Source organism: Martes martes, assembly GCF_963455335.1.
Source record: "Martes martes genome assembly, chromosome: 3".
Taxonomy (NCBI): Eukaryota; Metazoa; Chordata; class Mammalia; order Carnivora; family Mustelidae; genus Martes; species Martes martes.
The window spans coordinates 175,896,290-175,908,923 of NC_137890.1; the positions used below are offsets into that span (position 1 = coordinate 175,896,290).

Genomic DNA, 12,634 nt, shown 5'->3' on the forward strand with positions numbered 1-12,634 from the left:
TACTACTCAAGGAACACTTTCAGCTCCATCACATGGACCTCGCCAGAACCTTCTTTACCATTTGGATGAGCAGATTAAGATTCGAATGCAACGTGCATTATGTATTGCTTGGGAAATGGTCATATATATATATATATATATATATATATATATATATAATCTGCTAATAATGATGCTTTTTAAAGTCTCGTTAAAAGGCTATTTATTTGAAAACTTGAGAGCTGAAAGGGTTTTATTGCTCTATTCCCCTTAGTGGAGATGGCAGTTGCACACACATGTAGGAAGCTTGCTGGAAATAAGAGATGGTGCTGCTGGGTAACAGATGGTTATGAAAAGACAGATGCATTGACGGACTGAAAAAACCTTTACGTTTGCTAGACATGGGCTGTTTTCTCCAATGCAGTAAGCCCCTACATATGAATTTCTGATTACTTTATTTAAAACATGCAAACTTCAGTAAAGAATCTTGGAGAATAAAAAACACCTGGCCTCAACAATAATAATCATCAACTACCCTAACAGCTTTATCATGGAATCCATCAACACTATCTTATTTGGTATTTAAGGGCCAAAGTCTCGAGTATTTAAAGTATTAAATAGTATTTTAATGTAACTTATGCAATATTTTTAAGGCCAAAGAGTTCCTAACTCAATTTATTTTCCCTTCACTGCATTATATGATATGGGAGAATGTAAAAAAGTGCAAGGAGTAAGCAAACTATTTTGAAAAGCAAGGTCCAGGTAAAATGGAATCTTAGCATTTAGAAAAGTCTACCTCGGGGACGGAACTGTTACCATATTGCTTATACCTGTGATATACTGTGTGTAGTTGCCCTTGATCCTGAGTACGACAATGTGCACATTACCTGGAAAGTCTTGTTTCTGCAGTTCAAAACCAAACCACCAAGATAACTGAATGGCAACCAAACTGCCAAAATATCTTCCCCAAATAGGTGTATCATGTGGAAAAATATTAATAATTAAAATGTAAAAAGCACACTTAGGCCATGAATTATCACGTTCAGTTGCTTCTCATTTGCACTTTCAAATGTCACTAAAATAAATCTTATTGCTTAAGAAATTAAAGGGGAGTATATAAGCTGCTTTACAGTTCTACAAATGAAAGATTTGGATAAAATTCTTATGAAACATTGTTTAAATGGCCCGGTGAGAAAGACTACAGCTGGAAAGGAAAGGAATTTTCTTTTTTGAGAACTATTAAGACCCCTGGGCAGGGGGTGGGGGAGGGGAGAAGTACTACATCTATTTCCTCCAACTTAGCACTCAGGGACTTTCATGTTTGTCATTCAGTTATGTAAGTAACATTTTAAAAATTCAGATTCCAAGTTATTATTAAGGCCATTTTTATAATGCCACAGTATTAGAGATTTCGACTACAGGTGAGAGACTTTCACTGTAGCTGCTTTACTCATGGCACCTTCTTGGGTAAAGCCTAATCAATTTAATCAGCATACTTTCCAAATCCACATAACCTTCTGGCTTTCCATTTCCTCATTTTGTATAAATCATGCCTATTTCCACCTGTTTCTCACTCAAAATTTCACGTATTTTTCTTAATTGTTGTTAAGTTCACGCTCTTAAAAGAATTTACTTTTACTCCATGTGGGTTATATTTCTCTAGTAGAGTGTCTGAGCCATCAATGCTCTTTGTTTTCCCATGGATCCTCGAAGAAGTTTATTATCATGAATGTCATTGGTAGTCTCTGAGTTTATTCCCACTGCCTTGGAACTATCTGATCTTTCATTAAATACTGTCCTGTATGGAAATAAACTCTTGGTGCATACAAGTCATTTTTCCCTATTTGAGAATAAGCTCTTAACCTACGCAAAACATATTTTAGCTTTAATTTTGTTTTCCTTTACAAAACTACCTAGTTAGAATGAGATAAATTTCAGCCCACCGCCCTCATCACGGCCAGTTATACACTAGGGTCTGCTAGCTTTATGAGCGTGGAATGACAAAGGCTTTGGATCATTTCCTTCACTTCAGCCCAGATCTGCTCATGTGAGCCAATATTTAGTCACTTGGGGGAGCCTCTGTAGTTTCTGTAGACGATTAAGTGATTAGGAGAAATACATTCATTCTGTAACATGCATTCTGCCCTACACAGATTCATGAATTTTCTCTTTCAAGGAGCTTACGATTGACATGGCACTAAAAAGAAGGTTAATGCTATTTAAGTCTGATCCTAGTAATATTCTGTATTCAAGGAGGAAAAAAATTATATACAGGATCCTCTTCCTCAGTTTGAATAAGAGGATGTGTTTGTCCCCCGCTGATTTATTTACAGGGAGCAGAAAGGAGTCATACTTTAACTGAACTCTTTTTCCTCCCTCCCCCACCCCTTTTTGGGCTTTGTTTTCAGAAGCAATGATACAGAACAAGAAAATACTCCTATGCCTCAAATCAGGCTTATTGTAGATGAAGTATTTGGCTAGACGTATAAACTATATAGGGACTTCACTTTCATATGGAAAAAACAGGCTCCTTTCCCTCCCACCCCACTCCGAAGCTACACTGAGAATGAAGCATGTGGTCAAAGCCGCAGGCTGGGGTGGGGTGGGGGGAGCAAAAGGGGACCATGCTCGGTTCACCTTTCTCCTGGCCTAAGTGGGCCTCTGCACTCTGCGCTGGGACACTGGGGAGCGCACTAGAGGTAGTCCATTGTGAGCGGAACAAAGGATGCTCATAGTACTCCTCATCGGATTGGGAAGGGTCATCATCAGGCACAGATACAGAGATGGAGGGGGCTAGGAGTCTACGCCTCTCCCCGCTGGTGGCAGGTTCGTGGCTGGGGAAACTGTGTAGAGGAACCACTTGGTCCTCAGCTCCTTCATCTACAAACAGACACACAGGAAGAAACTGCAGGGAGAACTGGACAAGACAGACACAAGATCAGACGAACGAGACAAGCACCTGCACAAGGACACAATGGGCCACAGAAGCAGCACAGCGGGATGGAGGGGAATTAGCAAGACCAAGCTGATGGAGGATGGGAGGCAGCGAGTGTTCCATGCTTCCGTAGCCACTGAATTTACACTAGTCACTCCCTTTACTGCATGATAGAGATTAACTATACATTCCCCTCAAACGACTCAGAATCACCACAAAAACACTGCAATAGGAACAAAGCCTGACAATACAAATGCGTGAATCGGAAGAAATTCTTTCAAGTACATTCTTTGCATGCGTCTGTCAATATGTTTATAAGTTAAAAAGGAAGAAAGGTGTTAGGACCCGATGCATTACAACAATAACAGGGAAAAGAATCCTGTTTGAAGCACAACCTTAATTATCTAGGATGCCCATATAGTTAGCATTTGGGTTATTTTAATTTTTTGTTAATGACTTTTACCAGAAAGCCTGTTAAGAAAAGCCTGTTAAGGCCTGTTAAGAAAAATCTAAGGTGCATTATTCCTCTTCCCTGCCCCGCTAAGGAGAGCACAGCGGTGTAGCTCCTTCTTTGGGGCTAACTCTTAGGGGCATCCTTTCAAACACTGGTTCTCATGGTTTTAAGAAAGCTCCTAATAATATAAACTCATTTTCTTTTCTTTTTCTCCTGAAAGCTTTAAAGAGATACCATTAGCTGACAATGATTTCTACAGAGCTGGATTCAGATTCACTAAGACTTTATTCTATGTGGTTTCATTATTCTATGTGGTTTCACCTCTGACTCTTGGCTGTTTTTACATTTCAAACCCTCATTGCATATTTCTCATTGCAATGCTAAAGTAACTACTCTTACTTGTGTCTTTTCCAGTGTCTTGGCTTAGAACTCTGCCTTATTTCAATATATTTCCTTAAGTACACAAGTATAGGTCAGTCTGCTTAGCACTTGCATTCTGGCATATTTCAATAAGCTTTAAGGATGGTGGCAACAAACAATATTTGGCTTCCAATGTGGTACAGACCCTACATCTCAGGCCTTCATGGCAGGTTACTGAATTTGCTAATCACTGTTTATTTACTTACATAGGAAATCATTTTTAGATTTCATAACTTTCAAGAATAAGAATTATTAGAATTTATTGAAAGTCTGTGTATCTAATTTTTATTTCTATCAACATTTAAGTAGCCAGATTATAGCAATTTATTTGAAAATGCACTGTATGGTTAGGGCAGTATCTTATTTTGAGCAACCAAGGGCTGACAACCGAAAATAAGGTTGAAATCATAAAGAGACTAAAATAACACTCTGTAGAGGGAATACTTTTAAATCTTTTGAGCATGTTGTTTACTGATTGTTCCGTGTTTTTTTTTTTTTCTGGATGGGTGCTCAGAACTTTTTCAGCCATGCTGCTTATTATATCATGGGATAGCAGCAGCCTAAAATTACATTTGATATTCTTAGTTCCAACTCGGCACGATTTCTCAGCCGAGCACATAATTGGCTGAGATCTGGCCTACAACACTGGCTGAATCATAAGCCCTGGGCTTGTCACATGTCCTAGCCATTCATATTTCCTCCAGGACTCCCAGAGGCTCTCAACACTGCACATATGCAAGTTACTTCTAACACTTTCAGTAGGCTCAAAAAATTGCATGGACAATCCGTCCGTGAAAATGGCACAGTTGTCTCTCTGCTGGGCAACGTCTTCTGGGGAGTAGAGCAGACCGCAATATAAAACTAAAGAATCTGAAATGGGGAGCCGGGAGTTTAGAGGCAATACTCCTCGGATGTTTGAACCTCGTGAAGACTTTGACTTTCTCTTTCTCGTTGCCGTTGCTCATTTCTGAAAGGGCCAATGTGTGAAAACATCACAGAGTCTTGCTTCAGATCTATAACATTTCAAAGAAACAGTGTTTTCTATTCTGAAAACTTTTGCTCTAAACAGAGAATGACAAAAAGAGAAGAAGAAGGAAAAAAAAAAAAAAAAGCTTTAAGGACCGTAGTGGAAAGGAGCTTCTTTGTAGTATTTGTATGGCACTGAGCCAGCAGCTTCAAAAAGACGGCCCGGCGAAGTCCAGTCTTGGTACTATGAGCTGTGTGTGTGCCCCACATCTCTGCTTGGGACCTACGAACCTGAACTTCGTCTACAAGTCCCAGAGATGTGCTAGGGGAAGTTCGACTAAGAGGACCATAGCTAGCTAAGACCAAACAGTGTGTTTGATCCCAACAATAATGACAGAAGAAATAGATCCTATTTGCTATAGAATCATGTATGGCATCCCAGTAGAGGTGGGATACATACTAATTATAAGTAATGACTTCTTTATTTGGGTATGCCTTAAAAAAAAAAAAAAAAGAAAAGAAATTGGTCTAGTACCTTGAAAAAAAAAAAACCTCTCATTCTTGTCCCCACATTAAGAACCTAGATAAGAGATGGCTTTAGGGACACAGTGGGGCTTTGATTGCAGGGACTGAGGCTTGGATTCGAATTCTGGATTACTGGCCATGACATCCAGGGGCAAGAATTGGAAGTGAATATTATCTATCTGTGGGTTGTTGGGAGGATTAAATGAGGAGAGATCTATGAAAGTGCCAAGCACAATGCTGGACTCCATGCGTGTTAGCATCTTTGTCTTCAATATACTCAGACAAATTGTCATGTACATCTGCTTTCCCTTCATTGGATGCATAGGATCTAGACTTGAGAGATTTATAAAAAGTGAATTCATTTCATACGTTAGTTTTGTTCTTTAAGGTCAGGACTGAATGTCATCCTTTTACTATAAGCACACATGTTTGGGGTACTCTGCTCTTTCCACAAAATATTCTATTTCATTTAATAATATGATATTTCAAAGGATAAGGTTGTCTTATGAACCTTGGACTTTTACATAGTTCTGCTGCATAGTGATAATCTATAAAAATGAAGCTTACCTGATTTCAGCGGAGGAATACATTTTCCCTAACTTACTTTCATACAATTAAAAAAAAAAGCATTTGAAAATTTATTTCGAGTTAAAGTAAGGTCTGCCACATAAAAACACAGGCTTCATCTGTCAGCCCCCTTTGGTACAAATGAGAAGTCATTCTTACGAGAAACAGAGTCTCTGGGGAGTATCGGTGACTCAGTGATTTTGCCTGCTCTAGAATCACAGCTTCTGCCCCACCATCTGGGGCAACTGGCTCTGCTTACATTGTTCTCCACTCTCTCTAAGCCCTTTCCATGCTGCAGGCTCTTCACTGAGGACTTAGTTTGCTGTGTTTGCTGCCCATAAAGATATGGAGGGGAAAATCCTTTTAGATTAGTGACATCGTTGACCCAGGAAAATATCCACTCTAGGATTTTTCCTGGTTCTATTTTCAGATGATCCCATTGTTCTTGCACAGGCTTCCAACTCCTAACAGTTCAGTCTAAATGACAATTATTATGGTTAGGGCAAAAAGAAATAGGAGATTAATTTGCAAATACCACACCTAGTGCGGGATTGATGCATTGTACCTGAGTTTCCTTTTAAGTGTGCTACTTGTTTATTTTTTCCATCAAAATCTCTTTGTTTTCCAGAATAAGCACACAACCTGCAAATTATTAATACTACATCAATTATAACAAATGAATTTTCACAACTTACAGTAATTAACATCTCAAATTATCTTTGGTGGAAACATTCATGCTTCCCCTTTGGGAAAGAACAGCTTTTAAAAATGTTTGATAATCGGTAAAAAGTAACCATATCTTCAAAATCATTGAATTACTCAATTTAATCCATGAGCTCTTTTATATTCATATAAATGGATTGGCAGTCAGTTGCCTTCAAAGTTTCTTTGAGGGTGTGTTAAGTAGGTAAAAAAGAGTCTCATATAGTTTAATACTTTCTTCTGAAAATATGAAAAAGAGCAATTCAATAAAAATACAAGTTTGGTTTGAAAAATGTTAAGAAAAAAATATATTCACTCATTTTCAATAGGAAATAAGTTGAGATTTTCCCCAAATACACTCAAACAACATGGGGAAAGCAATCCCCCCAAATAAGGAAACAGTTACACTGGAAAGTATACTGAAATGTGAAAATGAAAATGATTCTATATATGGTTCATTTATATTTTCATTATATCCATGATGTCACCTGCCAGAAAGCAGACTGGTTGAATTCCCAACTGGATGGGCAGACCCTACTGCTCCTTGTGCTCCAACTCTCATCTGAGAGCAAGAAGGGTAGATTACTTGACCTCTATCCGACTTTGAAATGACTGCCAAGTCACAAGTACCCAGTGAACGTCTTGGGTAAAGAAGATTCTCTGAAAGGCTTAAAGTGGGGGCGTAGAGACATTTTCAATGACCTGAGGGAAGTACAGCTGTCATAGAAGGCTTTCCACTGCTTTCCAGATGAAATCGAGACTCTGGAACCAAGGCAGGTACTGCTGATTCTCAGACCTCTTTACTGTTTTAGCCCTTTCTCACTACCTAGGAGCCATGGCACAGCTTCATTTCCTAGGAAACCTTACGCTCTTGCCTACCTGAGGCATTTCCTGCATTTCCCCTTGCATTTCCTGGTCTTCCTGTTTCAAACACCCTTTCCCTCCATCTTTGCTTGGCCAAGTCTTCCTCATGCTTCTGAGCTCAGCTACTTAACTGTCTCCTCGCCACCCAAAAAATTAAGATTTCCCTTGTTCTGTCTTCAAGCTCTCTGTTCTTTTCCTTCCTAGGGCTAATGCAACTTGAAATTATTTGTAAACTTCTTTATTGGCTTTCTGTTCTCCACCAGACTGCGTGTCCCTTATAGGCAGGATCACATATCTGTGTTGTTCACAAGTGTATAGCTAGAATTCGAGGAGTACACTGTAGGTGCTCCATAAATACGTGCCAATGAATGGATGAGGGCAAAAAATCTTTCAGATCTATAAACTAAAAGATCAAATCACATTTGTAGGAGATTAACTAACAATCATAACTGCCACTGATTATAGTCCCCAACTTTTCTTTTATTCTTTAGAATAATTTAGTTTGGTTAACATTATTTCAGGCAGTAAATTAGAAAAAAGCCTCAATTTAAGAAAGAAAAGGCTCACTAAAAAAAGTTTAGGTTTATAAATCTGTGACAAAAGTAAATTATGTTTATTGATAGTTCATAGTTCTGTAATTTAGAAAAATCTGTATTTAGAAAGTCAAAGAATATTTTAAATGAAAGTAATTACAAATTATAAAAAGACAGTGAGAACTTGTTCAATATTTTTCCATTTTTAACACTAAAATAATTGCTAAAAGGGACAACAAATGGAAAAAAATAAATGAATAAAATGGCATAGTATTAAAATTTTGATTTTAGTAGATGAAAACTAAATTATATTAAAACAACACTTCAGTGATAGCTCTTGTCTGCCTTCTGTAACTCAAACAATACACAAAAGTTAACTGACTTAAGTCAGAAATCCAATAATAGTCTGTTTTTAAAGAGTGCCTTTCAGCTCAGATTCTGAATGAATGTTCTTCAAAGGCATCCCTCTGTTTTATTAACGAGAACTGAAAAGCTGACATAGCATTCTATGTTGACTAAATGCATAAATACATTCATGGACAATAATAGGTCCCAGCAGGGAAGAAGCCATGATCTCAGCTTCCAGTTCACTGCTCTCAATATCAGAGTCATTCACTGACTTCTTCATTTATTCATTAATATTTATTGAGGGTTTGCTGTAGGCCAGGCCCTAGGAAAGCCCTTGGCAGTACAAGAGTGAGCAGAACAGAGACAACTCCTGACAACATTTCCTTATGATTTCATCAATAAATTTATTTTTGTTCAGTCACTTATAAGATGGGATTGTATCTTCTGTACCCAAACATTTTATGTGAATGAAGTGAACTGGTTGTCTGTAGCTATTCTAGCAATTTTAAACACAAAGTTATCTTCTCGATCGAGCAGGTTTTTTTTTTTTTTTAATTTACTATATTCCTCCTACTTCTGATTTTGTATAGATAAATGATTACACATTTATGTTAAGTCTTTGTTTCTTCTGGGCTGTTTGAAACAGCTCTCAAGCTGGGTCACATACTAACCCACACCAAAGTCCAGTGCTTATGGACTGATACTAATTTACCCTTTATCAGAAGACAAACCTCGCAAAGTCCACTGGGTCTTACCTTCTTCCACTGTGATGGTCTGTTCTGAGGCTGGTGATGGAGGTGGAGAAGGAGGCAGATTAGCTGTCTCTTCAGCTGCTAAAGATCGAACAGTGGAAAAATGAGATACGATTAATCCTACTAGGTCATTAGATGTAGAACAGCTCTGCCATCTGTAGAAAGGCCTCTCTATGAAATTTAGGACAAGATTCACTAGTACACTGCATCTGACTTATTCTCTGTCCTATTACCTGATTCATATAGTTTAAAAAAACCTAGAAGGAAAGAAAAGCATTCACTATTTAAGAAAAAATCATTTTGCTTCCCCTATAAAAACAGATTAAAGATGCTTGCTAAAGTTCTATCATTAATCCCACTAATTGTGTCTGCTTCAATTAATAAAATATGTTATTCTAGTCCTAATCTATTATAGTCAAACACACAGGCAAGCACTGTAGTTCAGATTTAGCTTGACTGACTAAAAAAATATCAGAACTCTATATTGTTCAACTTCTTAATCTGGAAACGAATGTAAACTTCATCATCCACAGTATTACAGGTGATGTATTTTTTTTTTTAAAGATTTTATTTATTTATCTGAGAGAGAGAGAGTGAGAAAGCAGGAGCAGGGTAAGGGGCAGAGGAAGAAGCAGACCCCCACTGAGCAGGGAGCCCGATGCAGGACTCAATCCTAGAACCCTGAGATCATGACCCAAGCTGAAGGCAGATGCTTAACCGACTCAGCCACCCAAGCGCCCCAGGTGATGTGTTTTTTAAACAACATTTTGTCCACTGAGTCTGATGTCAAAATGCATCTTCTCTATGTATCCTCAGAAAAGAAAAATGAAGCTGTCATAGCCTAAGGCAACCTTCAAACAGACAACATGTACTAGTGGGAGCTGAGTAATCTTCTGGCCTTGGCATTATACATGAAGAACCAAAGAGAGTGGTTCTAAAAGTTAACGGTTAACTCTTTTTTCTTGACCGCTCATATGAAGGTAAGGGATTGCAAAAAGGAAATATTTGTCATCTGACTTTACCAAGGGAGAGAGAAATGTTATCTCAGTGTCCTTAAATAAACCAAGTGAAGATCGGTACGTTAAATGGGATACAAAGTCACCCATGATTCAAACAAAGCCCTGACTATAGGTTTTCTGTAGCTGGTTCAGGGGACCTAAATAAGACGTCTTGAGACAAGCATTCCCCAAAACCCATAAAGGGAAATAATCAAGACAAGCATTTCCCAAAACCCATAAAGGGAAATACTCATTTCTAATTGGAGTATTAACACGTTTTCTTTACAAATGCGTGCCATGACATCCATATGCGTTGGCTTTATTTTTATAATAAATTCCTCTAGTGGTCTGGAAATGAAAATTTAAGAGAAATTTAGGGGCAAAGTCTAACTATAAGCCTATCACCCTGAAGACTGTCCATATATTACAAATGAGTCTGTCAAGAAAGGTGACAAAGGGGGCCAGGGCCTCCCAACAGAGGTGTTTGATGAATATTTTGTGTAAGGATCAAGTATGAGATAGGGCCTCTCTTTGACCACGAAGACTTGGTCCTGTGATCACTGCAGCAGAAACAGCTCTTGAACTGAGGTCTTTCCCATTTACCTAAAGGCAGAGCTGCAGGCTGATCTTTCTGCTGAGCTTCTTTCTCTTGTTCACCTTTCAGGACCGCTACAGCCTCAGCCGTGACTACTTGAACTATCCTTGCAGACACCTCCTCTGTAATAAATAGTAACAAAAGAAAATAAAAGAGTGAGACAAAATGGGTGAGACAAAGAGGAAAATTAATGAAACAATATAGTTGATTAGAATTTTTTTTCTGTCTCCCCCCCCCAAAAATACAATACAATTTATTAAATTGCACCTAAAATGCAAATTCATAGATTGTAACCAGAAACAGAAAAGAAGAAAAAAAAAAAAAAAGAGGAAATTAAAGGGATTGGCATTCTGGGAACTAGGCAAAATGAACACACCATCAAAGAAAAACAATTTGTATGGCAGTTTGTTTTTAAAAAGCTGTTTATACAAGCAAAACAATTAAAACTTTTACACCAGGTAAAATAAGTTCAGGAAAAAAAAAAAAGGATTCATTTTGGATTTAATATAAAATGTTTTGTAGTTTTCTAGAAAGTTTCCTTACAATATGTTTCTATGCCGATTTGTAGAAATACCATAATTTAAAACCTAAAGAAGATGCCTCAAAATGCAAATTTGTGATCAAACAGCATTATCCAGGATCAATGTGAACAAGAGTGATTAAGAAAGACCTGGAAAGAGAAAATTTGAATAAAATACATGGAAATGATATATCAGACGGCCTCTTTTTAAAGAGCTACTACTTTTCTAGATAGCAGATGTTTTAAAGATCTTTGAGGCCATATAATATATACCTACCTAGTCAGTGTAATCATTTCATTAAAAAGTAGGGGGAGGTTCATCATTAAAATGACCAGTCTGTGAAATGCCAGATAATTAATTTTTGGCCTAAAGTGGCACCTACGAGAGCATATCCTAATGCTAATTTTATATAACCAAGTCAAAAAATATTCAAGAAATAATGTTCCATATATCATCAACAAAAAATGAAAGAAGACTTTTTGAAGGGTGCCTGGGTGGCTCAGTTGGTTAAGTGTCCAACTCTTGATTTTGGCTCGTGTCATGATCTCAGGGTTGTGAGATCGAGCCCCACATCCATCTCCCTGCTGGGCATGGAACCTATTTAAGATTCTGTCTCTCCCTCTGCTCTTACCTTCACCCTGTCTGTAAAAAAAGGAAAAAAAAGAAAGACTTTTGAGATTAAAAATACATTCTAGATTAGAAATAAATTCTCCAGGGGCGCCTGGGTGGCTCAGTGGGTTAAAGCCTCTGACTTCCACTTAGGTCATGATCCCTGGGATCCAGCCCTACATCAGGCTCTCTGCTTGGCGGGGAGCCTGCTTCCGCCTCTCTCTCTGCCTGCCTCTCTGCCTACTTGTGATCTCTGTCTGTCAAATAAATAAATAAAATCGTGAAAAAAAAAATTCTCCAGAATTTAACTTTTCATTATCTTTATTTACAAACATCTATCATACTAGCACATCATTCCACTTACAGCCCTTATAGAAACAAGGAGGAAAGGGGTAATGGGACTTGTTCTCATAATTTTAGCCAAGATTTGAGAATACTTCATTGAACTTCCTTATGACCAGAATTTACACATTTACAAGCAGGTTGGCAGGAGTTGGGCAGGGGTGGGGGGGTCGTGGAATCCTGTTTTTACCTGGTTCATTTAGATTCTGCCTCTTTGGGAAACCTTTCTCACCCCACCCAGGATGACAGAGAGAATAGTGCTTAAGAACCAGCTTTTGGGATGAGCAATCCACTTGAATCGGATTTATCTGAATTTTAAAAGCTAGATTACTTGATTGAGTATATTTGCCTTTATATGTCTAACTTCTGATTTTTTTAATAGCTGCATGACACTATAACCTATATACAGTCTTTTCTAAAAAAATATGTATGGTCTTAAGGGATACATTGTAAACATCCTTATCTAGAGTGAGTAGTAGTCATAGCAATAGAAGTAGTATTTTAAAAATATTATGGTACTCACC

The 12,634-nt window shown here is 37.9% G+C and overlaps 1 protein-coding gene across 2 annotated transcripts in view; it reads right to left on the bottom strand.

The window, feature by feature from the left end:
• Positions 1–12,634, bottom strand: part of MAP2 (microtubule associated protein 2) — a 217,612-nt gene that overhangs the window by 42,182 nt on the left and 162,796 nt on the right. For both annotated transcript variants that reach the window (XM_080798085.1, XM_080798084.1), the window contains exons 5-6: positions 10,647–10,760; positions 9,049–9,126 (exon numbers count right to left, since the gene is read on the bottom strand). In XM_080798085.1, the coding sequence (XP_080654211.1) occupies positions 9,049–9,126; positions 10,647–10,760 (192 nt within the window). The remainder of the gene's footprint in view (positions 1–9,048; positions 9,127–10,646; positions 10,761–12,634) is intronic.